Source organism: Artibeus jamaicensis, unplaced genomic scaffold (genome assembly GCF_021234435.1).
Source record: "Artibeus jamaicensis isolate MK-2021 breed Jamaican fruit bat unplaced genomic scaffold, CSHL_Jam_final scaffold_537, whole genome shotgun sequence".
Classification (NCBI taxonomy): domain Eukaryota; kingdom Metazoa; phylum Chordata; class Mammalia; order Chiroptera; family Phyllostomidae; genus Artibeus; species Artibeus jamaicensis.
In genome coordinates this window covers 16,310,710-16,337,386 of record NW_026522047.1, presented here as the reverse complement: position 1 = coordinate 16,337,386, position 26,677 = coordinate 16,310,710, and the positions used below count along the sequence as shown (strand labels likewise).

The 26,677-nt window shown below is 43.4% G+C and overlaps 1 protein-coding gene and 1 long non-coding RNA gene across 2 annotated transcripts in view; one reads left to right on the top strand and one right to left on the bottom strand.

Annotated features, from left to right (window-relative positions):
* Positions 1 to 22,719, bottom strand: part of HHIP (hedgehog interacting protein) — a 78,548-nt gene extending 55,829 nt beyond the window's left edge. The window contains exons 1-4 of the mRNA XM_037162353.2: positions 21,832 to 22,719; positions 15,971 to 16,163; positions 9,995 to 10,151; positions 8,750 to 8,951 (exon numbers count right to left, since the gene is read on the bottom strand). Of these exons, the coding sequence (XP_037018248.2) occupies positions 8,750 to 8,951; positions 9,995 to 10,151; positions 15,971 to 16,163; positions 21,832 to 22,110 (831 nt within the window). The 5' untranslated portion in view covers positions 22,111 to 22,719. The remainder of the gene's footprint in view (positions 1 to 8,749; positions 8,952 to 9,994; positions 10,152 to 15,970; positions 16,164 to 21,831) is intronic.
* On the top strand, positions 22,703 to 25,674 carry LOC119061716 (uncharacterized). The gene is made up of 3 exons (XR_005084837.2): positions 22,703 to 23,032; positions 23,219 to 23,350; positions 24,911 to 25,674. It is a non-coding gene; the product is annotated as an uncharacterized LOC119061716 (long non-coding RNA).
* Positions 25,675 to 26,677: the final 1,003 nt, after the last annotated feature.

Genomic DNA, 26,677 nt, shown 5'->3' with positions numbered 1-26,677 from the left:
TCACTGTGACTCCTGTGAGCTGCTGTGGCCACAGGCACCGCTATCTGGCAACAGGAAGTCATGCGAGGATAGAAAATTACATGACTCAGAAAAAGGTGTCCTCAAGCTTTTCTCATTATACTTAGTACAGAATGGTCTCGATGAATAGCACTTTAGTTTTCAAAGCCTATTTTGACTGAAAAGTCCAATGCTGTTTTTAATGTCTAGGCAATGATCCAGGTTTAAAAACCACCTTAGACACGTGCCCAGTTCTGGCCACCTTGACCTGATGATAGTTCAACACAATCATAGACTTTATAGATTTTAAAATAACTAAATGTTAATTGATGAACACTACCAACAAATCTATTAAAATATATTGTAGTACCGTATTTTTCAGATCATAAGATGCACCTAGGTTTTAGAGGAGGGAGATAGAAAAAAAATTTTTGAAGCAATGTGGTAAAAATTTAATAACATAAATAACACAATATTTCACCAATGTAAATGTAAACAGAACTCTACAGCAGCATTAACCACCATAATTCCTCCCAATTAAAAAAATTTTATTTATTTATCTTTAGAGGGGAAGGGAAGGAGAGAAGGAGAGAAATATCAATGTATGGTTGCCTTACACAGGTTGCCCTGTGTTCCCTACTGGGAACTGGCCCCTGCTAGGAATTGGCCTGCAACCCAGGCATGTGCCCTGACTGGGAATGGAACTGCGATCTTTTGGTTCGCAGTCCCGCGATCAATTCACTGAGCTACACCAGCCAGGGCCCTCCCCCCAATTTTTTTGGGGGGGTGCATCTTATAGTCTGAAAAATACAGTAATTGATAACATTTATTATATATAAATATCATCATTGTATAAATACATCTATATATTTAATGTATTAATGTAAAAAGCAAAGAAGCTGGTAAAAGCAAAATGCTACTTAGGCTCCCCAAGTTGGTCAGAGGAAGGCAGCAACACACCCAAGGGCAGACACGCCTGCAGCTTTCAGAACTTTTTTCCAGAGCACCCGGTGCCTGCGAGAGGAGGCGTGACTGTCGTGGGCTGGGTTTTGAGGGGGCGACAGCTCTGGTCGCCCCACGGGTGTGTCCTCATGTCTGAGCTGCAGCACATTTCATGGACAAATCAGGAGACATGTTGTCGCTGTTGCGTAACTGAAACCTTCCTTTAACGTCCTCTCTCCCCTGACTCCCTGGAACCTTGTACTGATCGGCTTCGAAGAGGAATTTTTTCCCGTTTGAGTAGAACACTCTCTGCATCATAGCAGGATGCGTTAACTTCCCGGCCCTCTGCCTGATGGCTCCCCTCCGGGACCCTGAGATTCTACATCTGTGCTGTGAGGGGCAGTGGCTAGTGAGCAAAAATACATGCCTTCTTAGTTTTCAGTCCCAGTGTATTTCCTTTGCAAATCCTACAATTTATTAACTCTTGGGCAGATTGACACAAACCGTGTTCCAAAATAAACACACAAAAAGACATACATTACTATAATATCCAGGTTTAGAAAAACTACTCTGAAAGCAAGGAAATTCTGATGAAAGGTAGCTGCTGGCCTCGTGGGTCAGCTGGTCTGTGCTTCATCATGGTTAGGCCCGTGCTCTGACAAGCCCCAGGACCGGGCACTTTTGCACCACGAGGTAGGTAGTAGCCATGCCAGACAGCTAGTGTCAATAGGTGATGCTGTAAAAATGAAGGTGTCCTCCTTCTCTAGTTACACATTGAAATAAAAATATATTCTTGATGTATCCGTTTGAATGAAAACCCACACGCATCTATCAGTGTAGTTTTATTTCCGTGGGACTGCCGTATATTTTTGGTGCAAATGCTAACACTGTCACAGAATTTCCATAAATTATTATTCAACCCCATATTAAGGGGCCCTGTTAATACCAGGGAGTATATTCCCTGTGGCCACTGGAGCTTGTGAGTCATTCTCGGAGCTGGCCCATTCTCCTTTCCTTCCCCTCCTTTTCTTGTTAGTAAGACAGATGGTGGTACCAGCTAGTGCTTATAAAGTACCACCAATTCATGTGAGATTGAGCATGGACAGTACTGGGTGCAACCTTTCATTACCTCTGTTTTGCAGATGAAGAAACTAAGGCTGCAAAGGCTAAATAACTTTCCTAGAGCCCCAATTCCAGAATGTGGTGTCGATGCAGAGTCTGGGACCCGCGCCTGCCTGCAGGTCTAGGCCCCCAGCCTCCTCACTGTCCTGCCAGCCAGAACAGGTGGTACTGAGTGTACCAAGGCTGGCTGTCACCAACCTGTTTCTTAAACATGCTCCTCAGTCTGCCCCGTGTGGTCTACCCCACCCCCCCAGAGCGCTGTAGCAGGGAGCCCAGCCTCAGCCAGGCTGCGGTGGAGATCCGCCCCTGGTGATACACTGACTGCGTTATCACAATTTACTTAACTTCTGGGCCTCGGTCTCCTCATCTGTGACATGGACCTGCAATCCCTGCCTCCCAGGGTTACGGTAAGGATTACAGAAATAATTTGTGGATCATGGAAATAATCTTCACAGTAGGTGCTTTAAAAAAGGCAATTGTGGCTAGTAAGGAGGAAGGCCAGAGTGCCCACACTGACAAGACGGCTTGCTTGGAGACTGGAGCATTGGGAAAGAAAAGCTACGGAGTGTCTCTGACAGGGAGGGCCGTGCTACCTACTCCAGGTGAGAGAGTGTTGTGTTGCCTGCCACTTTGTTCCCATCAGATGAAGCAGCCGCTGGAACCAGATAACAAGGAACATCCCCAACAGGTCTCTCTCTTGCTGGTCGGCCGGTGAGATGGTGGCTGCCACGCCCAGACAGGAGGTTTTTTAAAGGTGGCAGAGACCTTCTCAGGGCCCAGATGTCTTGGTTTCTTGCTTGTTGTAAATGATTACCGTTGGACTTGTCAGGTTTAGAGACTCTGTGTCCTCTGCCCTGCAAGCCTTAGGTAAAAGTACAGACATTCCCGTGCACACTCTACTCACCCCCCTGTGCCTTAGGAGACCCAGGCAGGAGCAGGCAGGCCCCGCCCTCCCCACCTGGACGCACTGCGCACACCACTTCCGGGAGAAGTGCCTCGGGCTGGAAAGGAACAGGCAGGGTGCACCTGCCGACGCTGGTCCCCGCTGCCTGCACGCACGTTCGTAGTGAGGAAACCACGTTATCCACAGAATTGCCGATGCCAAAATGAAGGCGTGCGAACACCGCACGTGACATAACGGGACAGAAAATTATACTGGGATGATTTCACCTCCCTAAGGGATTTTTTGCTTTTCTCTGTGGACATTCATAGTAGATTTAAAGTGAAAATTGATCTAAAACTGAAAACATTTTTGACAGAGTACAGAGCATTCTGATGTAAAGTGTCAGCAATATTCAATAATAAAACGTTGTTTAATATCATATTATTGATATAAAAATGATATCGTACTTTGATATACAAATTAAGTGTATTAAAAAATTTTACTTGTAGACCTACATTTTGTTTACATTTTAACTTAATAGTTTGGAACTGGAATTTTAAACTACGAAAAAAAGGAAGACATTGGAAAATTTTAATTTTAGGGGAGACTATTCAGTTTAAAATGGCAGGCCACTTTTGAATACATTTACCTAATGGTTATCTCCAACAATACAGCAATTCTCTTTTAAGGTGAGGTTTGATAACTTTGAATGCAGTCATTTGCTAGATCAAAAACCTTTAACATTCCAAAGTGGTGATCCTTCCACTGTAGTATTTACCACGGATACTCTGCTGCCTTCTGTCAACGAGGCCATGCTTTCTTCCCACCGAAGGCACACTGACAGTGGACTTCTAGCAGTTTTCCCTAGGAAGCATTTGCCGCATGGCCCAGCCATCGCCGCACGTACGTATGAGCATGCGGTGTATTCAATGCTAAGTTTGAACAGTGAACTACTTCTAACTTATGCTCCCAGTCATAGCACTTTAACAAAAATGCACTACCAACTCCTGGGCTATCGTGAGATCCCAAGTTCAAGACACAGGACAATGGGAAAGTGTTCTGACAAACTTCAGAAGAGCAGGACTCGGAGCCCTTGGATTTCACTCCACTGTCGACGGTCACGATTCTGAGTGTGATGTACACGCACGTGAAATCAGAGGCCGCCCCAGCAGGGCTTCCCCGGGCGCACCAGGCGTCCTCCCCACATGCTCCTGAGGCTCCCAGGCACCCAGGCTGCTGTCTCTCAAGAGCCTCATCTCAATGGGCTCAGTCACCCAGACAAGCAGCAGCTTTTATCCTTAGTCCTCACCCCATATCCCACCGCAGTAAAAGGACCACTTCAAAAAGCATCTTTTGAAATGAGGATCCAAGTAGATAGAGAGGGACAGGGGCCCAGTCACACTCGTCCCAGTGACGAACAAGTCTTTCCACGTTGCCTGCTGCACGCCGCAAGCTGAAGGAGCTGTGCCCGGGAGACTCACCTTTCCTGCCTGCTTAAGAGAGCTGGTAGCAGAGACCAGGGGTTGCTGGTTTCCTTAAGGGGCCACCATGCAGGTGACAGGTGCAGGCTTGTTTTCACTGCTGTGCACATGAAACACTAAGGCAGGCTTTCAGACCCTTGGTGGCCAGGGAGTGTTCGGTGAAATTATACTAGAGAAACTTCTGATGTCCTTGTCATTTTTTTTACAAGAGAGTCTCAGGTATTTTTAGTAGACTACATATTTAGGGAACAGGAGTGATAATGGTTTTGGCAACTAGGTGAATACCAGGTTTCGAAAAGGGATGAAACCAGGAAAAATTTAATGGGCAAAGCAATGGTCCAATTAGAAGTAATTGTTGAGATTTTTAAATGCCATTTTTCAAAACTTTCTATCAAGAATCTTACATGCTGCCAGAGTAAACTCACCTCCTCAATCAAAGTAAACAAGTACTATGTGAAAGGTCAAGTGAATGCCTAAAGATACAGGACAAGTGACAAATGGCATCCAACTATTTGATCCCAGGGATTATTTCAGTATTAGGATTTGGGCACAGACTGGGCTACTGGGGATGGAATAATCTTTTCCTAAATGAAATGGCAGTTTCAATTCATATAGCACAAAATTTAATCCATTAATCTAGCTCCACAATTTATTTTCTATAGCAAAAAGAACTTGATTCTTTAGTTTGTGCTTTGTATTTCTGCATAAAACTTTTGCTCAAAGAAACTACAGACAGTTATGCTCACAGGCTACTGAAATCTCCCAAGATCTGGGCAGCAGAACCTGGGTGTGTCAAACAAGACAGCATTTTTAGCTTCAGTTAGGGCCCACGCTGGGAGGCGCTGTCCGAGTCCCCGGAAAGACTGGTTCTTTGCTGGCTCCAAGAGTCAGGGCTCGTACATGTTTAAGGGGATCAGCCAAGTCCAGTTCCTGCCACAGAAAGGTCAGTCCTTTTTCATGTGACAGACAGCGCTATCATTTCTTAATTGACAATTAGCAGAAAAGGAATTTCAGATTCCCTTCTAGCCAGCACTAACTTTAGGAACTCTTGTAATCAGAAATTCTGCTTTATGTTTGATTGAATACACTCATGCTGGTCATTAATTAATATCATGGAGGAGCCCACTGTGGTTTGTCTTGTTTTCATTTCAAACATATGAAGGCTGGGTTTAGTATACATTATTAATTCTGGGATCTGAGTATTGGCATCAGTACTGTGCTCTGTTAAAATAGCTTTATTCCCTCTCTTGGGATTTTAAAACAGAAAGGATAGTAAAGAAGTGATATGTATAATAATTTATAAAAATTCCTATTTGCATGACCTATGCAAAATGTTGACAAATAAAGGACATTGCCATGCACACACTAACTATTCATATATCAAGGAGCCTGAAAACCTACTGTGAGACAACCATGAGTCTGTCTTCACCTCAGCCATCTCTGAAGGGCACACCATGAAAGCCAACTGTGTGCTCAGCTCATGAGCAGATTGGCACCTGCCCCATCATCCCTATAGTTGCCTCTTCCGATACTTCTAACCTATGACTTGTGGCAGGAGGTCCGTGGAAACTGACATAAAAGCCAGTCATGGTGTAACTGCTGAGAGTTAAGGATGCGATCCCATTGCTCATTATACAGTCTACACTCAGATATCCATGCCATAGGTTGGTACCTTATTGACAACCTAAGTGTCAAATACTAACAGAATCCAACATACTAACAGTAAGCAACATGAAGGTGGTGCTTTAAAATAGGCTATATGATGTTCATAGGGTGTTCACAGGACGGCTGCAGGCAGCAACAGAGCATCAGGCTTTCTCATTCCTATCTAGGGAAAGAGAAAGCTCCTCCCCAAGCACAAACCCAGCCATACCCTCTTCCTGGCTAGAAGTCACCAGTTGCTATAGGTGACTGTAACTAAGCAGGATCTGTCCTTGGAGCTGGGCTCAGCTCTCCCTGGGAAGGGAGATTGCTGAGGGCTATCCTACTGGATCCATTACATTAGACCTCACCCTACACATGTAAGATAATAGATTTGGAGTTGGTTTTAAGGCCTGGAGCTCTCCTAGGAGAGGAGGGCCAGGCAGAGTGTGCAGAATTCCTGGAGGCATGCAACACATGTGGCAGAACCACGGCCTGTGGTGGCCTGGCTGTGCGGTGCTGTGCACGATGCAGTGTCTCAACGGCACAGAAGGTGAACCTTCATTCGGTTTCCCAGTGAAGGGGCACACATTTAAAAAGAGGGACTCGACAGGAACTCTGAGGCAAAGGAAGACATTCTTTTGACAGTTAAAGGAGAAATAAGAACATCGGGTTTTTTGTTGTTGTTTCTTACAACAAAATTTTCAAGTATTCTTAGCTCATTTCTTTCACCTACACTTTATCATATGTATCTTTTCAATGCCAACATTTTTACTAAAACAATATTTGAAAGCCATATATTGTGCTTTCAGATACCTGCAAACATAATAAGTTAGAAGAAAATGGCAATGTGTGTGTGTGTATATATATATATATATATATATAGTATATGCCCTGTAAGTCAGTAATGCTCTTTCTATGAATGAATCTTAAGAAAGTCACCCATGATCAGGTTAAATAATATATAGGAATGGTAAGTAACAGTCTTTACAATTTTAAAGAGAAAAGACATCTTAAACATCTCATAAAAAGGAAATGGAATTTTTAAGAAAAATTTTCAAATCTGGTAACATACACATGGCATTTATTGTTAGGTGAAAAAACAGAAGTCTAAGGAGGTGGTTATATAGTTTGATTTCAGTTTTATCTTAAAAGTTTTTAGGATAAAAACTACAAGAAAACATATTCTTTTCTGTGTTTCTGCAGTTATTAATATGGACCTGTCTTACCTGTATAGTCAGGAAAAATTCATTTATTTTTATATAAAAACTGGAAGAAAGTATATCAAGATGTTAATAGTGATATTCTTTAATTAATGGGATTATAGGAGATAATTTAAAAAATACTTTCCCCATTTTTTTCTTGTTGAGATAGCCTAGTTAGCTTCCATAGTAAGAAAAATACCCCCCTTAGTGAGTAATGAATGCCCCTGTACCTGCTCCCATGTTCTTTGCTCGCTAGTGACATTGGCAGTGAGCTATCAGAACCCATTCAGAATAGTTATTAAACTCTGATGTGCCAAACACTAGTGCTTCATTTCAAGAGACTTTTGATTATGTGCAGTGAACTCTAAAGAAAAATTTTATTGGAAAGAAGTTGAAACTGTGGAGAGTTAAACAGATTTTCCAAATGATCTGTGTCTTGGTGCCAAAGTCCTTTTTCTTAAAGAACCGAAGTACAAGGCGCTTTTCCGAGGCAGTATGTCTCGGTGACCCTGTTGTCACATGAATTTGAGGCTGGTGGTCCCAACAATAAGGCATTTCCTATATTCTAATTGAGTCATTCTAATTATTTTACATGGTATGCACCAAATACAAAGGTGTCAGAATATATTTGTATTTTTCCCAACTTGTTTGTTCTGGTTGTGATGTGCTTACCTTTGAGTAGAGTTCAACAACACCAGGAGGAATTGATTTCTATACGAGTGGAAGAGTATAAATCCTCCTTTCATGGTTTTTTTAGTTAAGAAATGAAAAGGATAGTCAGTTACTCCCAAGTAATATTGTTTCATTCTAAAATAGTCACGGATTCTACCTGCCTTAATTTTAGAACACCAAAATTTGCTTCACAGCTGAGTACTACTAATACTATACTGCGTTACTCTCCCGTGAAACAAATTCAACCATTTTATGTACATGCCTACTAGGCGATTTAACCTGAGCACTCAAATTGGAGAAGTGGGGAAGAAGGTGTGCATATAGGTTATAAAGATGGCTTAGCGTAGGTAAAAATATTTGACTTACCTGTAAAAACATTGCACAAGGAAGTCACAGTGTACGGAGCATCTTTCATGACACAGGCTCAGAAACAGATGTGGTCAGGCATGGCGTGCCATGGCCACAATAACCTGAGACCTCTTTGACTCTACCAGCAAGTGCTGATATACAATTCCACATTTCAACAAATACTTTATAAAACCAAGACTTACTTTAAATGTGAAAATTACATCGGGAAAGCATGTCAAAACACCAATCTGGTTGCACTGCCTAACAGTCACCAAATATCATTATAAATTTAATGTCATTGCCCCAACTCAGTTGCCATAGTTATTGTTCCCTTATGTTGTCTCCTTACTTTCTTCTTAAACATTCGTTTATTATAAAGAAATACCTTCAGCAGGGATAACACTAAGATAAAAATTAACATAGCCAGAGCAAAGATAAAGAAAATTGAAAAAGCCAACCTTTATTCCACTTTGAACAAGTTTGTGAATGTCCAAATAAGGCTCCTTGAAAATGTCTCCTTCGGGCGTGAGTATCTTCACGTACCCTTCTTTCTCCAGGATGAAGAGCCGGTGCGAGCCATCCCCACTGTGGAGGGCGCCCACGGGCTGGCGCAGCCCGCTCACCACCTCCTGAATGCAGAAGCAGCTGTGCTTGTGCTTTCTAAACAAAGAGAGGAAACCACTCAGCTTTGCTTAAGGTGGGGGAGGGAAGGATGCATTTAGCATCCTTTTCAAAATACGTTTCCTCTAGGAATCAATGGTTTGGACAACCCTGAAGGGCTGCTAACCCAAAGGCCTGATATGATTCTTTTCAACTGGGGGGGGGGGGGGGAATCCCTGCCTCCTGTTGGAGAGGAAAAGAGAAAACCAAAACATCAGGGGGAATACTTTGTCAAGTATGTGATTGTCTAACCACTATGCTGTACATCTGAAACTAATACAAAATAATACTGAATGTAAACTGTCATTGAAAAAATGTTTTATATTAAAAAAAGGCCCTGGCTGGTGTAGCCCAGTGGATTGAGCGCGGGCTGTGAACCAAAGGCCCACAGTTCGATTCCCAGTCAGGGCACATGCCTGGTTTGCGGGCCACATCCCCAGTGGGTGCCAGGTGAGAGGCAACCATACATTGATGTTTCTCTCCCTCTCTTTCTCCCTCCCTCCCCTTCTCTCTAAAAATAAAAAAAGAAAATATTTTTTTAAAAATTTAAAAAGAACTATCATTCACACATCACTCAGCTTCAAAAATTACCAAAAAAGTATGTATTTTAAAACTTCATAAGCTCATTATCTCATCTTTCAGTGACTATAATTAAAACGAGCTTTACTCACAATAATTACACCTGCCAGAGAGGTACTCAGAGAAAAACTTCTAAGATCTGTTTATAAAACTCTGATTTGCTAGTAATAATTTTCCTGAATATTTCCACAGTGCCGTAATGTAACAACAACAACCATAAATTTCAAGTTAATACTCATAAAATTCACATGATTCATGGGGAAGCCAAGCTCATAACAGAAGATTAGTAGCCTAAGTATTAAAAGCATTTAAGCTAATATGATTGTAGAGAAGCAAACTACTTTTTAAAAAAGCATCAGAAGGATATAGCTGCTGGACACAAGCAAAGACAGACAATTCACTTTCAAAACCACAACATCTGTCAAGTTTTTAAGGAAAGTCTCAAGGGAATTATCTTTATGAACCTGCTGATCTCTTCCACTTTGTCATATTCTTCCATCTGGTCCAGGTAGTTGGATGCTGGTCCCCTGACTTGCTTTCTCGGGAAATCCGGAAAGCAGAGGCCGCCATCTCTTCCCGCGTAGTAAAAGCAGAACTCCTCCGCAGTCGTTGGAAGAAATCCTTTAAGAAATGTAAAAAGACTCATTAGCTATTTCGTGTCATGTGAACACACCCTGTCTGAAAGATAAACTATACGAAAAGAACTTTTAGAGACTATATGAATATTCTAGGAAAGTACTGGTATACAGACAAAAATAAAAGGACAGAAAACAATTTTTTTTGCTTGGAATTTCCATTTTTTAACCCAAACGTAAGAAGCTTGGTAAAAGTGATACAGTATTGGGTATTTCAAAGGGCTCTTACAAAATACACATTACATAAGCCCGGCATTAATCTTGTAAGTGTACCGACTTGTTTTCAAGCTTCCCTGTTACCATATGTTGCCCTTGTAAGCTTATCTGGTCAGCATTTTTTGCCTTCCAGTACTAGTAACTTCCTAAGAAACACAAGTTAGAATCAAGAAACAGACCATTAGGTGCTAGTTTGAGTCATTTTATAACTCTTATTCCACTGTCACTCACAAGTGATTAAATAACAAACCTAATGACGATCACAAGGTCAGTATATGCTATAATAAATGACTGATTCACTGTGTAATGATTAAGCAATAAATTGATGCTAATGACAGAGCCACCATTTCCAAATATGTAGGCACCTTTTTCCTACACCTCACTAATAGGAGATCATGATTATTTTGTAAGACAAAAGTTATATTTAAAATATCCTTTTGATCTTCAGAATAGCTGGCATACCATTCTTCGCTGAAAAAAATTACAATGACCCAAAACAAACATGCAAAATAAGCATCTGAGATATATCATTTTTCTTACTATATTAACACTTTTTCTGAAAAGAAAATAGCTATATTTGAATAAGAAGAGGACTTTATGATAAAACAGAATTCTGACATTCTTTTTATGATTTGCGTTTAGGTGTTGGTTTTTTGGGAGGAGAGCATATTAATTAATAATTCACTTCCATATTCTACTATCAAAAGAGGTTGTTGCTACCAGAGTTGACTTTACATGAAGTCCTAAATTCTTGCTTTTGGTCTCATACCTTTAATTATGTTTAACGTCTTGATTTTTTACCCAACATATCAAATTATCATACCCCTACCAAGAATGTGATTGAGTAACTCAATTGAAGTTCAGAAGCTATATAACACATTCCAATTTGCATGGATTTCTAAGAACAAGAATTTGAGGACAACCAAGCGAAGCTTAACACGTGAAACTTATCGATGAAACATGTAAGGCATTCCAGTTCATTTTCTGTTAGCTTGACCTAGGTCCCCTCAAGTCAAAAACTAGTCTTGGGAACTGGGGATCACCAAATGAACACTTGGTGTAGATTTCTGACCTAACTTTTGGGTAAAACGTCTCACCCCTAAATGTCTGAGACAGATTCTTCAAAAAAAATATCTGATTAGGCTACTGAGAAACATCTTCCTTCCGGGGCCAGAAGAAGGAGCTAAGGCAGCTGGGAAGGGTGGCCCCTGGAAGGGTCCCTGGGAAGGGTGGCCCCTGGAAGGGTCCCTGGGAAGGGTGGTCCCTGGAAGGGTCCCTGGGAAGGGTGGCCCCTGGAAGGGGCAAGGCAGCTGGAAGGAGGTTATCTTTCTCTGAAAAAAAAATCAGGGGTTAGAAATTGAGAAGAGGAACAAAGGCTGCAGCCACAGTTACTCATCTGCAGTAATTCACTGTTTGAAAGATCAATTTCCTCCTCAAGTCTTTAATGGCTAAGCATGCAGAGGAAAGCTGCCTAAGTGTTCAACAAGTCTGCTTGGGTAGAAAGAAGGGAAGAAACACTGAGTTGCTAAATCAAACTTTGTGAATAGTTTTGGGCTAGATCTTTTTCTGTTTGCATATGCATGTATACTTATTATATAATCTCTCTCTATAGCTATATAATTTATATCATATATAAAATATAGGTTTATATAATGAACGTATTTTATAGAGATATATATTCACCCTCAAACAAAAAGACCCCTATACCCATCTCCATACATTTAGGAAGAGCGTCGGACTATAGATATATTTATAATTGATTGAGTAAAGGAGAAATTTTGGGCCACAGGAAAATTTTAAAGCATAATTCGGAAGAAATTTTGGATTTGCCTTTTAAAAAAAAACCCTGCATTCCAGCCTTACAGTCTGCAACCCAATACCATCTTAAGGGGAAATGAAGGAACAATGCAGGTGGCTGATTCCACTTTATAAGGAATTAATAACTAGGGACAAACATGAGGAAATGAGAAATCAGAAGATTAATGGCGCCAATTCATAAACTCTGCAGCTCCAGAGGTACCATGCTCCTTTGGCAAATTAAAAACAAAAGAAACACAGAAGGTTGGCAATGAATTACCCCAAGCTTCTTACAGAATCTAGACAGTGAATCATTTAAGCGAGAAGAGGGAGCCAATCAGATGACTCGTACATATAATATGGGAATTTTTCTTACAACCAATGAATGCGGTAGATTTTTCTGGGAAGAGCTAAAAGATCTGGTTTAGGATGTTGGGCAACCAGTTATTGCCAGGGAAGATGCAATTTACCAAATGGCACCCTTCTGTCTGGGAGTCTACACTGAAGAGCATCTTACGCAAAGGGAGTGTTTAGCTCCCCTTGGACCACCATAATAATATCACGTCTACTGATGATGGAAGCTCACTGATTGTTCCAGTAACTCTATTTTTTGTTTAAACTCCTGATAACTTATCAACTCTCTGGGACCCGGAACTGTTCCCCTGGATCAAAACCCCACCCCAGGACACTGTGAAGCACCTTGTGAAACACCATCGCGTAAACAAATACTCTGAGAAAGATTTTAACCGCTCACTCTCCTCTCAGCGTGTATGCTAGAGAAAAGTTATTCTTCCTCCTTACGTGTGGCATTCATCATGATAAGGAAAAACTGGGCACTCCCCGCCCCTCCACTGTTGGTATGGCCTGCGCTCCAGAGCCCTTCTCCAGTAGGAGTAGTGGATTTGATGTGTCCATCCGTTCCCTCTGGTTTGCTGTCCTGGGGCCCAATAAGACACGTGTGTAAGAGAGCTGACTGGGGTCGGGAGTGGCTGTGGACTAGAGAAACTCAGTGGAATCAAATCCTTGACCTTGGCCTCATCAGCAACGGGATTAAACCAAGTGAACTAATTGGGCACAGACATGTCACATCACAATAACCCACAGATGATGCTCTAAGAGTGATAAAAATCATTTGGACAAGTGTAATGGGAGAAGCAAGGCTTTCCAGAGTGAAGTACGCCATTATTTAATGAGCAGCAAAGCATCCACTCTGCTCATCATAATTAAGGCGAAAGAAGAGAACTGTGGTATCAGAAAGGAGCTCCTGTGTGGGTGTGGGTGTTTTTTTTAAATGTCATTTCAGTATTTTTTGAGTTTTAAGAATTTACTTCCTGAAGTAAATTCATAAGTGGAGAATCTCCTTAATAAAACTCGAGTGCATCCTCACTATAGCGATTTTTAACTTCCTTTCTTGTTTTTGGGAAAATAAGCAGACCACGAATACTTAAGAGTTCAAGTTTCTAGAAAGCAGCTTTCTTTCGGGGGCACATGTGTTCCCAAGTGGCCAGTGTGTTCTGAAAGCCGAGAAGGTGGAGCAAAGGGCGGGACCACTTAGACACGTGTTTCTTCGTGGATCGGGCAAGGGAGACATGGCGTGTCTGTGGAAGTATTTCCAACCCCGTTCAGCAATTCCCTTAGCAGAACACATCCCTCAGGTACCTTCCTCATTAGGCTTTTGATTCGCAGAAAACTTAAGGTATTAAGGTGAATAGTCAAAATATGTTGACTAGTTCCTTGTAAAAAAAGAATCATAGTTGTTTTTTTTTGCCATTTTGAATTTAAGGAAAAAGTAAACCACATCATGAAATAGACTTCAGAAGGTGAAAATATTTTTAAAAACTTGCCTTTTGAGCAATTTCTGAAAAATTCTTGTTCTAGAATTCTCAAGAGCCTCCTGGGTTAGGAGTTAGGGCTAAGGGCAGGATTACCCTCTTATGCATCATACTTTGGGAAGCAGTAACCCACATGCCAAGGATCAGTGTGGCTAACACATTGATCAACAAAAGGAACGCACAGAGAGCATTATTACAGCTCCCTCTGTGGACGCATCGAGGGCAATTATCAGCATTTGACAGATTCAGAGAGAGCCCCTCTCTCTACTAGCTGCTGAAGCCTGCTGGCCTGCCCCGGAAAAGCGCCCAGGCGGCTCCGTCCGCCGCTGGAGCAGAGCTTTCATCTGGTTATCTTTCAAGGCAGCCTGGGTGGCCACCGAAAGCACTTGACATCTTGATGCACTTCAGCAGTTTTACATATATACAAACTTTGTAGAAAAATAAATTTGTCATTCGTCACCACATCTGTTGATCTGGGGAGTGAGGTGCTTGCCGTTCTGGCTCCTGAGCTGTGCGCTGTGCTCTCTCCCACAGTGGATATCGCTTTCTGGTGTTTGTTTTGGAAGCTAAAATAACTTCAGATACAGGAAGACCCCCTCAGATGAGCTCCTAAGTCCAGCATGGGTTGTCTTTATCTCAAGGAGAGAGAGGTGGATGAAAATGCTAAGTGTCGATACCACTTTCAGCCTAGGGTGGTAAAGGGGAACCTTCTAGGCTTGAAATGCGCAGCGAGCCTTCATGGGACCCAATCTGTTATCGCTTCTCGACAAGCCATCTAGGCAACCGTGACCTGTTCTCCTTCGCTTTGGGGAATGTGATAAAGAGGAAGAAACAGCTGGCTTCAGGAAAGCCTTGGGAACATGGCCGTAGTTTATAAAGACAATAATAATATTTTCACATGGAATGCGTTTACATATATGTTACGGTACAGCAAAGGAAGCAGGCCACCCTAGTCAAAATGTTTTCCTAGCTTATTAGGAGAGCTCTATAAAAAAATGCCAAAGAAATCTACACTTTTCTGGGTCAGAGAAAAAAGGGAAATGTACATAGCAGTTCAAAAAAAATTTTCTCCCAGGGCATCCCAGAGTTCTTAAAGCTTGTCTTTTCCTTCAGTGCCATTTAGTTTCATAAACTGTTAGCTTCAGTAGATTTGTTTGTGTGCGGCTTTGCCTAACTAAACAGAATCTGTCTCGTTAAATTCTTTTCTACCTCTGTGTTGATTCTTCCAACTAAACCAACAACCAAAGTTTACAAACTTTTGATGGTAAAATTAATCAACACCCAAGACTCTATATGTTTATCAGGGCCCAGCACGTGGTGGGGACCAGGTACCTTTGGAACACTGTGTGTGTGAGAACTTCCGCATGAGCTCCATCACTTCCCAGCTTCAGTCACGGCCTTGGGAGCCTCCTGAGGCCCAGTGGTCCTCATCTGTCAAGGGGAAATGACTCCACCCTTCCCACCTCCCATGGCTTCTGAGAAGCCAATCAGTCCTTATATGTGAAAGTGCTCTGTAAGGCATTGCTTTTGGGGGGATTTTGAGTTGTATTTTATTTAAGGAAATACTTTCAGAGTCCGTGGGCAATCTGCATGTATGTGTCAGCCACGCAGAAGAGGAGGTTGTCTTGATACTGACATGGATGGGCCAAGACACCAACCAGAAATGTGTTGGTAATCCAACTGATAATACGGTGAGTGTGAAGATCACCAACTGTATCATTTAACACACAAAAAGAAAGGAGAATGTTTCCAACAGAATCAACATACTGCTTATGGACTGAAATGACAGTCATCCCCACTGGCAGCGATAAAAGGTCAAATTTGAAAAGGCTAACGACAAGGAAAGAACAGGTATTTTGAAAGATGATATTCATTTTGCACTCTTGTACGCAAGCATTTCGGAACAGGTGCCTTGGAAGGATATTCTGCAGCGGTTGATTCGATTTATGCATTTCTTTACCTGGAAGGTGGCCTCGGCAAGTGTAAAAGAATTCTTTGCAATAGTCTTTGCAGAGCAGGGGGAGTACGAGGTCTCGGTCCAAGGCTTCCCTTTCAGGTGAATGGAACAGGCTCTGAGAATGTGGAGAGCAAAGCGCACATTTGATTTCTTCCAGCAACTTCCCACATTCGGTGTTATTGGTCACAGAAAATATCTGAAAGCCGTAAATCAGAAATAAACTTTTTAGTGATGTGAAGTTAGGTTTAGTTACTTTTTTTTTTTAATCACGTAAGTAGAAAAGTATACTTTAGCCAATGCAGTCGTCTGAAAAGAATTGCCATGTGACAATAGAGACTGCCTTTATAAGGATATAAGTACTCTATCGCATGGGATGCAAGGACCAAGACTAGGGATGGACAAAAGTCTTCTTACTCTCGTAAATCAAAGTGGTTTGTCTGTCTTTCAGATGCAAAAGATTAAATGACAATTACATGTAGTCCCTTCAATCCTCAAAGTGCATACTGACTGACACTCATCTTTAAAATTCCAAATACCTTTATCTAACTGTATATAAAGCAGAATTTTTTAAAGCATAGTTTATTTGTGTCTTAGGTAAAAATATATTTCACTCCTGAAATTCCTAATATCATAGTCTCAAAGATGTGAACTTGAATTACATTTTTCTAATTTCAATTAAGTTTCAACCTACAGATTGCATAGGGAAAGTTTTCAAGAGTAGGAGAAAATCCTTCTCTTTTCATGTTTTATACCTGAAGCTGAATCAAACAGGTTTAAGAGCAATTTTCATTATTCATCATCCCTTAGCCAGGAAAAACTTTCTAACTAACTCCTCAGGTATGTTATATGCAAAAATAAACACAAGAGTCTAATAAAAGTACTTTCGTATAGTATTTAGTAAGTTCTAATGGGAAAAGGTATACTTTTATCTGTATTTATACAGTATTATATCCTTTATTTCAATAAGACCACTTTCAGAGTAATTGATTCAGGGAGGTTAGATCTCAGTGTCTGATACTAACTTTAAAAGAACTGACCTCAGGAGACCCTGGAAGGAATAAAGAGGAATAATATCAGCACAATATTTGAGATGTCCAATGTGTTGCTGTCTAAATCAATCACTGATTTTTCATATTAAAAAACACCATAATAGGATTGAATTTTATACCTTTTCCCAACTTACGTAATTACAGCTATACTTTATCATTTCTTTAGAACTATAAACTGAAATTAATATTTGAATCTCTAGATCATTGTTTAAAGCAAACATTTCATCCACAAACTGAGATTCTTATTTGAGTACGTTGTCTGGCTTCTATTTTTTTAGAATAAAGATATTCTAGGTGATCACAAAAGTTGGGTCTGAGAGAGCAAAGCAACTAAAAAATAGTCGAATACAAGCATGCTGAAATTTTAGCATGCAGTAATGAAAAACTCAATAGAAGTAACCCAATTTCAGAAAAAAATATACAATATGCAGTAACGATCTACAATATTCAGGAGTCATTTTTAATGACAATTATACTTACATATTAACTTTTATCAATTTGCTTGAATGACAATTGCTTAAATGGTTCAAGTTTCCTAAAAGGAAACATACACCAGACACACAGAATTTGCATTCCAAGAATGTTTTAAATGTCCATTATTGTCCATACACTGACAGCCCTCACCAGATCTTTCAATATTAATACTCTTGGACTTTGTTCTGTCTGTTTATCACACAGCAGTCCTCTGAGCACAAAACCACGGCAGGGCGCCGAAGCCACCTCTCTGGCCGGCTGAGGGGCTGCAGTGCCACTCACTACCTTTGGTTCTATGGGGAGTGCACAGGCTTCCATTTCTTTCATAGCTGGGACCAAGTGATCCCCAGGGACCCGAGGCTCCCAGCTGCTATCCAGGAAGAGCTTGATTTCAGTGCCTGAAGAATTTTGTCTTTTCCAATTTTTGGAATGTGTCCTGGCCACAAGACCTCTCATCAAAAGTTTCAGGGCTAGGATTCAATAAATGATCTGAAATCAAGTATGATATTATTCTCTGTAAAGCGGCATGCTGTTCCCGCCCAGCAGGATGGTAACATTTTGCTCCGTGTGAGGTCTGCAGTGTAAATACCCATTTGAAGATAGATAGAGCCATCATTCTGGCTTTGGTTTCAATGAACCAATAGTCTTACTGAAGTCAATTAAACCGACTCAGCCCAAGCTGCAACACTGTTTTGGACAGATGTGTACTGCTGTGTGTGTGTGTAGGGTATTTTTTTTTCTTTTTGGCCTATGTGTCTGTGTCTATATAGGTCCTTAACTTTATGCCTGACAATGCCATCAATCTTAAGAAGAAATTTAAGCCTATTTCCTGTTTCGATTTTTAAAAGCCATATACGAAACCATCAAATTATAGTGGTTTAAACTCAATATACTTGGGAAATCATGTAAAACTTCGAAACATTATTACAGCATGCCTAGTAATGATTGTGGCTGTTGCTGACTAATTTATAACATCTGGCAGGTCATCCTTTAATCTTTAGCCACATGGAAATAAAATCCACAGAAGAAAGGTAAGATAAATCCTGGAATACACAGTGAAGTGTGGCCTACAACTAGAGCTTATCAACAAACAGTAAAATGGGTGACAGAGACCTTCTGTATTTCTCTTTATTTATCTAGCAACTAAACAAAGAGAATAAAAAGGCCCCCACATGGGCTTGATGAGTGGACAAAAGGAGAAAATGCATGACAGTATATTAAGATGTCACCTTAAGATCACTTGGTACATAAAAAGTTATTTCTAAAAATCTTATGACTACAAAGTTCTTCAGCTGTTGGGTAGAACCCATGGACTATAGTGCTGGATTATGTCATTAAAGAGTTCAGTTTCAATTTTAGGCTAATATGTAAATAGATCATTGTACCAAGGCAGCTGTTAAAGGGACCCCAGGATGAGTTATTTGTTTAGTTGGATGTGTTCAACAATAGCCTTTGTCCCTGAAAGAGCCAGAGCAAACAAGTGATTGTAAAAGGGCACACTTGAAAACAATTACTTTTCACCCATTCCTTGACAGCTTTGGCTGTGAAACCACCCAAGGTAGAGAGATCTTCTGTGGCTACAGTCTAAGTTTTAGAAATGGGAGTATTTCTGCTAGTTGCAGATTCCATTTGGCTAATGGGAATTAGACTCTTTTAGCATGTTGTACTTAGGAGCTGCAAAAATATTAAGACAATATAACTTCCTAAATTTTGGCAATCATTATTTACAATGGTAGTTAGCCATCTCATTACAATACAGAAACTATTAAGAGTACAAAAACTTTAAATATAAAAGCATAATACTTTGGCTAAAGAATTGAACTCAAAGCTAGTTCATTACATGAAAGAAAATGTGTTAGTCTGCAAACTGGATTTAATGGCACAGCTGAGCATGTTCCATACTCCTACCCAGTTTGCTACTATCTATTTGTCTGTGAAGTTTTTTTTCCCTCCCAATAGGAAAAGGCTACCCCTGTCATTCCTTGAAAGGTTGCAGAAATATTTCTGGGTGAAAAAATTTTTTTCATAAACAAAAAAGAGCCCTTTCAAATAGCCATCCTCTCTGCTGTGCACACATTATGAAATAAGACCCTCACATATATTATAAACCAAGAAGGCTTAGGGAAAGAAGGGAAACAGTGAAGTTTATTATAAAATAACATGTTTTAAAAACTATTACAACCTGGGAGCTAATGTAGGTCAAGAATGCCTAGGCACAGCTATATCAAGTCTCTGATTTGAACAATTTGAGTATTGTTGGTTTACAAACCATTTGTAATGAAGCCAGCAAAACCTAGTGTACCAAATTTAATTCAGACACATTTCCCAAATTAGGAGGGGTTTGTTGGAGATTGGAAGGATGTAAAACAGAAAGGAATGTGGATAGCTAACATGGCAGATTACTTCCTAAAGAATGATTTCTTTAAAAAAAATCGATGTAACTTCTCTTAAGGATTATAACTCCCATCAGCCCCCTCCCCCTGCTCCCCTCCAACCTTCACTACATTTAGTTCAGAACAGAGTTTTCACTCTTCATGCTCCTGTTCAGTACAGCAGGGGGCTGGAGATCATGGTGTACCCATAGTACATGCTGCACACAGGGAGACTCGATGGGAAAAATTGCTAAACCTTCCTCTGCATCTCTCTGCTCCTTTGGGGATCCTGGTAAAGCCCTGCCGGATGATGTGAATGTCGCTTTTCTGTAACTTAATTCAGTTACGACACAGGAGCTTAATGACATTGTTTTGAATAAAATGCTGGAATATCTGTTCCCGAATCTCAGACTCCTGCTGCATATGGTAAGAATAAAGAGGGAGCTGCAGCTGAAAACCTGCAGCAAGACAGTTCGCACTCATCTGGGAATAGAGCGCGCTGGACAAATGCTCCCTCAAAAGGCATGAACATTTGGACAGAGCTGGGGACTGAAAGAGAATGATGTTCTCTAGTTTCACCCATTAGTGAACCAACTAACAAACACAATGGTGTTGTTGTTATTCTTTTGCCATAAGCAACAGGACGCTGTGTGTGGGCAGCAGTTTAGTGGGGAGGAGGATAAGTCGACCCCTTTTTGTCCTATTGATTTTTTCCTATTTGCATGACTTGAGCAAATTAAATGATGCAATATGGCTTTTTGTTACAAAACAAAGTGAGAGATACCACCCAGACACATATGTTGATTCGTAGGAGCTGTTTACATGAGAATAGAGTGAAATCTACCGTGAACTGAGCATAAAAATTAGATTCAGCCTGGGTATTTTTCTTTCTTTCTTTTTTTTTTTTTTTTATTATGCCTGGGCCAGCAAGACTGAAGCACAGGTTTTCCAAGAGTCTCTCAGACCTTCACAACTGCAGTGTTGTAACAGAGACATTCTTAATGAAACCTAAAATGGGGAAAGGGGGGGGGGAGCAAAGACACCTGATTGTTTATTTCACGTGCAGCGATTGTTAATGACGTGCGCCCCAGTCTTTCTTGGGAGTACAGTAGACAGCACACACTACCGCATCCCACCAGGGCACGGGAGATGTTGCAAACTCAAAAACAAGTCTGTCTTTTCACTCAGCCAACATTGTTTTCCTATTTGTTTAAACTTATCAACACGAGGAAAATGTCAATGCTCTTACCCCTGAAACACGTTTCCAGGGGAGACTGTCCCAGACAACGAAATACCACTGAGAGCCGGAACTGATGATATTACCAAGCATTCCAAACAGAGACGGAGGATGGTCTCCGGTTTATGTGGTAAAGACGCCCCAGCAAAACCTTTCGCCAGTGTTTCGGGTTCTCCACTGGAGTCCCAGGAGTTCCCTTTTCGCTGTTTAACGATTGTAACGTTAGACAACCCCCTCTGACGGGGCTGGGGATCGTAAACCAACCACGCTTCAACATCCTTCACGATTCAGCCCTCTCCCTAACCGAGCACGTGGAGAAAGATGCGTGGAGAAAGATGCACGAATCTTTCCACTCTAGAAAAATAAACCGGAAACCACAGCCACCTTAATTCAGTTTCCCTGCAGCCCAGGCCCGATTCGATCCAAAACACACTGTTCATCGCGATTCTTTTAAAATATTTACCCAGCCCCGAACGCGGGTACCACGGAAGCTTTTCTGAGACAGACAGTTTTGCACAGCATCCCGACCTCGGACTCTTGGGGGCGGGCGAGGTGTCTGCGCGCCCCGGAGGAACGCACAACCGAACCACGCTAGCGCTATAAAAAAGTTACCAGAAAGAACTTCCCAAACAAGTGTCGCCCTCCTCTCGGCCACCAGCGTTGCCGGAGCCGCAGGGAACCCCACCCGGCCAGTACGCCAGTCTCGCGGCGGCGAGGCGGGTGCGTGCCTACCTTGTGATCCAGGCGCCCCAGCCCAGCGCTGTCACTCCGCAGACAGCAGGACAGCCGAGGGTAGAAGCCACCGCACAGCATCTCTCCCCCACTGAGCAGCTCCAGCTGGGACATCATCCTCCTGTCTCTCCTTTTCAGGCGCTTCGGGGGGTTCCCATTCAGGCACCTTCTCCTCCTCGCTCCGCTCCCTTCGTTCCTTTCCCCAAACTTAGCATCTCCTTCAAAGAAGCCCAGAGCCACGGCCAGCAGCAGCAGCTTAAATGAGAGCATCTTCAGCATCGTCTGCCCGGAGCGGCCGGGGGTGGGCGCGGGCGAGAAGGGGGGAACGCCACTGCCCAGCAGGGGCACTAGGGCGCAGCGCCGGGAGGAGGCTGCAGGGCGGCGGGACACTTGCGAGGCAGAGGAAGGTGGCGGGGACGGTGCAACTTGGCCAAAAATAAAAGACGATGGTCCAATGCCTCGGGGGAGCCCGAGGAGCGAGAGAAAGTTGTGCGGATGACACCGTATACAGCTGTGCCAGTGTCAGTGGGGTTAGGGGCTTTCTGCTGCAGCTGGGCAGTGGGAGGAGGAGGAGTTGGAAGAGGAGGAAGAAGAAGAGAAGCCGGCCACAGAGGTTCACTTGTCCGGGTAACAGGAGTTGTTTAGGTGAGACAGTAGCAGGAACAGAACCGGCGGCGGCGGGGCAGGCGAACGCAGGGCCAGCGCTGGGCTCTAGATGATGCTGAGGTCTCCTCTGCCGGCGGCTGCAGCTTCTCACACAGCCTCTCATGTTTCGTTCCCTCTTTTCTTCTTCTTTTTAACTAGCGCGCGGGGAGGTGCTGCCACCGCGCGCCCCTTGACGTCACCGCTTCTCGCGCGCCCCCGCCCGGACTGGGGGGAGGGGACCGGGCGGCCCGGGCGCGAGCGCGTCCCTGGGGCCCAGCGACCTCCGGGATGCGCCGGGAGGGGTCGAGGGCCTCGGCTGCGGGCGATGGTGGGGGCCCGGCCGAGCTCTCCGAGCCAGCCTCGGGGGCGCGGAACGCAACGCACCCGCCTTGCCCGGGCGCCCGGGTGGGGGCGTCCACCGCCCTGGTCCTCCGGCTGGTCGGCCTGGAGCTAGGTCGTGGTCCCGAGAGTCCCTACCGTCTCCTTTCTCCTGTCCGCAGCCCCTCCGCTGCGACCCCGGGCTAAATAGGCGGCCGAGCTGAGGCTCCAGGAGAAAGTGAGTAGGAGTGGGCCGCGGGAGGTGAGGAGGGAGGGGCCCCCCCCCTCGGCCTCCCAGTCGGGTCCCCGGCCCGCCCCTCACCCCGGGGGAGCTGAGACCGCTGGAGGTGGCGGGAGGGAGCTTTCCGGCCCCTTCCCCGCTGCCGGCCCGCACGGACTCCCCCTGTGCCCCCGTGATTTTCAGGGTGAAGCTCTAGTCCGTAAAGATCCTCCTTGGGGTCTGATTGAGTGGCGGGTGCAACCCAGATGCTGCGAGCCGCTGAGTAGGTGGAGACGGTTTGAAGACTTCGGAGAAGAGTGCCCGTCCTTGCCTAAGGTCCTGCGCGCTACGGAAACCGCGCGGACGGGGTGCGCGGCGGAGTCCGACCGTGGGAGGGACTGCGCCCACCTGGGCGGGCTGGCCCCTGACGCCCCTTGAGGGGCCCCCACCTGTGCCCTGGCGCTCTGCCAGGCCCCGCCGGCGCTCCCCCGGAACGCAGGCTCCCCCCCGCCCCAAGTGGAGGAGAGGCGAAGAAGCTGGCTGCGAATCAGCTTCATTTTCAATGGGGAAAAAAAATTTCCTGGGGAGAGTTCCCTGGGGGTTTCAATACGGAGGCGTTAGTTCTGGAGGAAAAATTTGTAGCAAGTTTGTTGAGGTCCAGAAGCGGGATGCCTTATGTATTCCATGTACCTAAATAAATTAAACTCCCCCCCCCCTTTAGTTAAACATAGTCTGCCTAAAGTAAGAGTTTGTAAGAGGATCTGCAAGTTATCAAGAGTGGTGACTGGACCTTTTCGAGATCCGCACCAGTTGGCATTACAAGGACTGAACACAAGGCGTACCCAGTGCGACTTGAGTGTTTAACAGGGAGATGACTTTTCTAGTAGATGGATTTGAAGAGGAGATAAGGATGTTTTCCCTTTTTGGCAATGGAGGACATGTTGGCCGTATTGGGATTTGCTTCCCTGCTGGGCATAAATTTCGCCAAGCTAATGTGGAAGTTGGTGATGGTGGGGGTGGGTAGCCGATTGAACTACTTACTGTTAAAGTGGGTCCGGTGGCTAGATGAGGTTTCTGGCCCTTCCACTTCCTGGGCCCGTATTTCCCAGTGGAGCTACACCCCCCCCCCAAAAAAAAGATGACCAATTTAGAATAAGTGAAAAGAATCTCCTGGAATATCCAGTCCAGTACTGAGCTCAGTGTGGGGCTGCCTACAAAAACTCACCATTTCTCCCAGGGGCTGTTGTGGATACACGTGAGTCCTATGTACACGTGATCCCAAGGTTTCTTCTGATCCACAGACTGCTCTGACATTTTCCCTGTTTTGAGGACTTATAAAATAAAGCAGAGAGTTATAAAGATTTTAAGAGGATAAAGTCCCATTTAATAAACAGATCTGGAGATGAACCCCATCAAGACTGGATCACTTACACAATCTCATCAGGTTGTTTAAAAACCAGAACCCAGGGACCCAGCCTAGGTGGCACTTGGCTATCCAAGGCTCTATACCCCAATACCAGTTTTATGATCTTTTTTTCAAAATAAAAATCTTTCCAAAATTATGTCTCAGTCGTTTCAGATCTCGCTCCAAGGGATGAATTGATCTTAGTTGGTTCAAAACAGGCCTTCCTCATGGTTGTACTTTGAGACTAAGGTCACTTAAAGGTACATTAATTGTGGTTATAAAACAGGCAGCTGTTACAACTTACAATCCGAAGTTTTGAGATATAGAGAGTTTATTAAGAATCACAGAAACGAGACAGTCGTGGCAGTCGATAAATTGGGTCACTGATGAGACACCTGAGCCTATTCTCTTGCCACTGATAGATCCTCCAAATGGTCACTAAGCAGTGTTACACAAGTGAACTAACTTCTGTTTTTTTAATTTTTTTGCAGAGGGAAATTACAAAGCTCAACTATAGCCAGATTGACAGCATAACTGTCTAGGAATCAAGCATCAGCATTCAGTTATTTCCTAAGATTAAACCTCGAAAGCTCCCTCGGAGGCGGCACACCAAGCATGGAAAAGGGGTCATCTTTGTCGGGGACGACTCCCTCTTCCAAGAAGAAGAAGGGACCCCCCCACCTGCCCATTCCCATCCAGATAAATCAGTCTTTTTTTTAAAGCAAGGGATGGAGCTGCACAAGGTTGGCCAGGTCCCCATGTCCCGCTCGCACCAGCACAGAGCAGCCCCATGCAGGACAGCCGCCTACACATGGGCAGTGTCCTGAACCAGGGCACGTGGCGGAAGCAGCGGATGGGAGCGAAGTCCTGCTGGAGCTCCACTCACCAAGCACTGTGCATCGGCATGTGGCCACGTCTGCTGCAGACCGCGTGGCTCCTTCTTCTGCTCTGCACCAAGGCCCCCTGGATGGGCTGGGAGCAGCTAGGACTATCCCGCCCCCATGCACCAGTCCTATCCAGGATTCTATTCCTTACTTCAGAGAGAAGAACGATTCTCAAGAACAGTTTAGGTTTAATGTAACAGATGATGAAGGGGAAGGGCAAAAAAGATGAAGTATTTGACACCATTGAAATTGAATGGTAAAGCTCCAAATATTACCATGTATATGAATTATATATGCATATATTTATATGGGTATGTACTTATAGTTATGTTGATATACATCTCTATGTATCAGAAGTTAGCCTGACTTCAATTTGGTAAATGTTGAAAATAAAATTATTTTCAGTATTGCGATCAGTTTTGCAGATGGATTTCTGGACTTCATGGAAGGCAGTAGGCACTATTTCATTCCATTTCTACAAATTTATATTAAGTGTCAGCCACTGTGCTAAGTAATCTGTATACATTAATGAAAAAAATACAAGCATTCTGCTTCTAGCAAGTTAATAATCTAGCAAGAAAGACAGATGATCAAGTCCCAAATTTATGGTTAAAATGAGGGTAAAACCTATGAAAGAAATACCAAGATAGAGCATAACAAGGCACACTCATTTCAGATTAAGTATCTGGAAAAAGCCTCTTTGTGAAAAGGGCATTTCGGCTGAGACCTGAAGATGAGGTGGAAGGAGCCTATGAAGTGACTCCGTCCTGTCACTGAAGGTACAGAGCCATTTGAATCCCAAATAGAATGTGGTATGTTAAAGGGAAAGCACAGAATGTAGTCGGTAACTAAGAGAGGAAGGCTCTAGGCCAAATGCATCGTGTAGTTGAGGGATCAGGTGACCGATGGGGTCATGCTCATGTAGTTGTTTCCTTTTGCAAGTACCCTTTCTTCTTTCCTACCTTATCCTCACAGATCTTTAAATTCCAGCTTCTCACTCAACTCCTAGGAATTATTCCAGTTGGAATGGCCCACCAGCCATTGTGTCTCATCTAACCAGCACGTACGTAGTACATTTTCATTGTTTCTATTTGTGCGTTGTTGATAACCCTGAGATTTTTTTTTCATGTGCAGGAGTTGACTATCCAGGACATGGTAGGCTCCACCAGGACAGGGGTGACATTCCCTTCTGGGGTGACCCCAGAAAAGGGCCCCATTCAGCCTCATCACACAATGGCAGCCTCTCAGCAACTGCTGCCGACTGGCCGATCTTGTTCGGCAGAACACTTCTCAGAGGCTGACAATGGAGGAAACGCTTGCATGGTACAATGTTAAATTACGAAACAGGAAGACTGCACATTATCACTGAGGAGC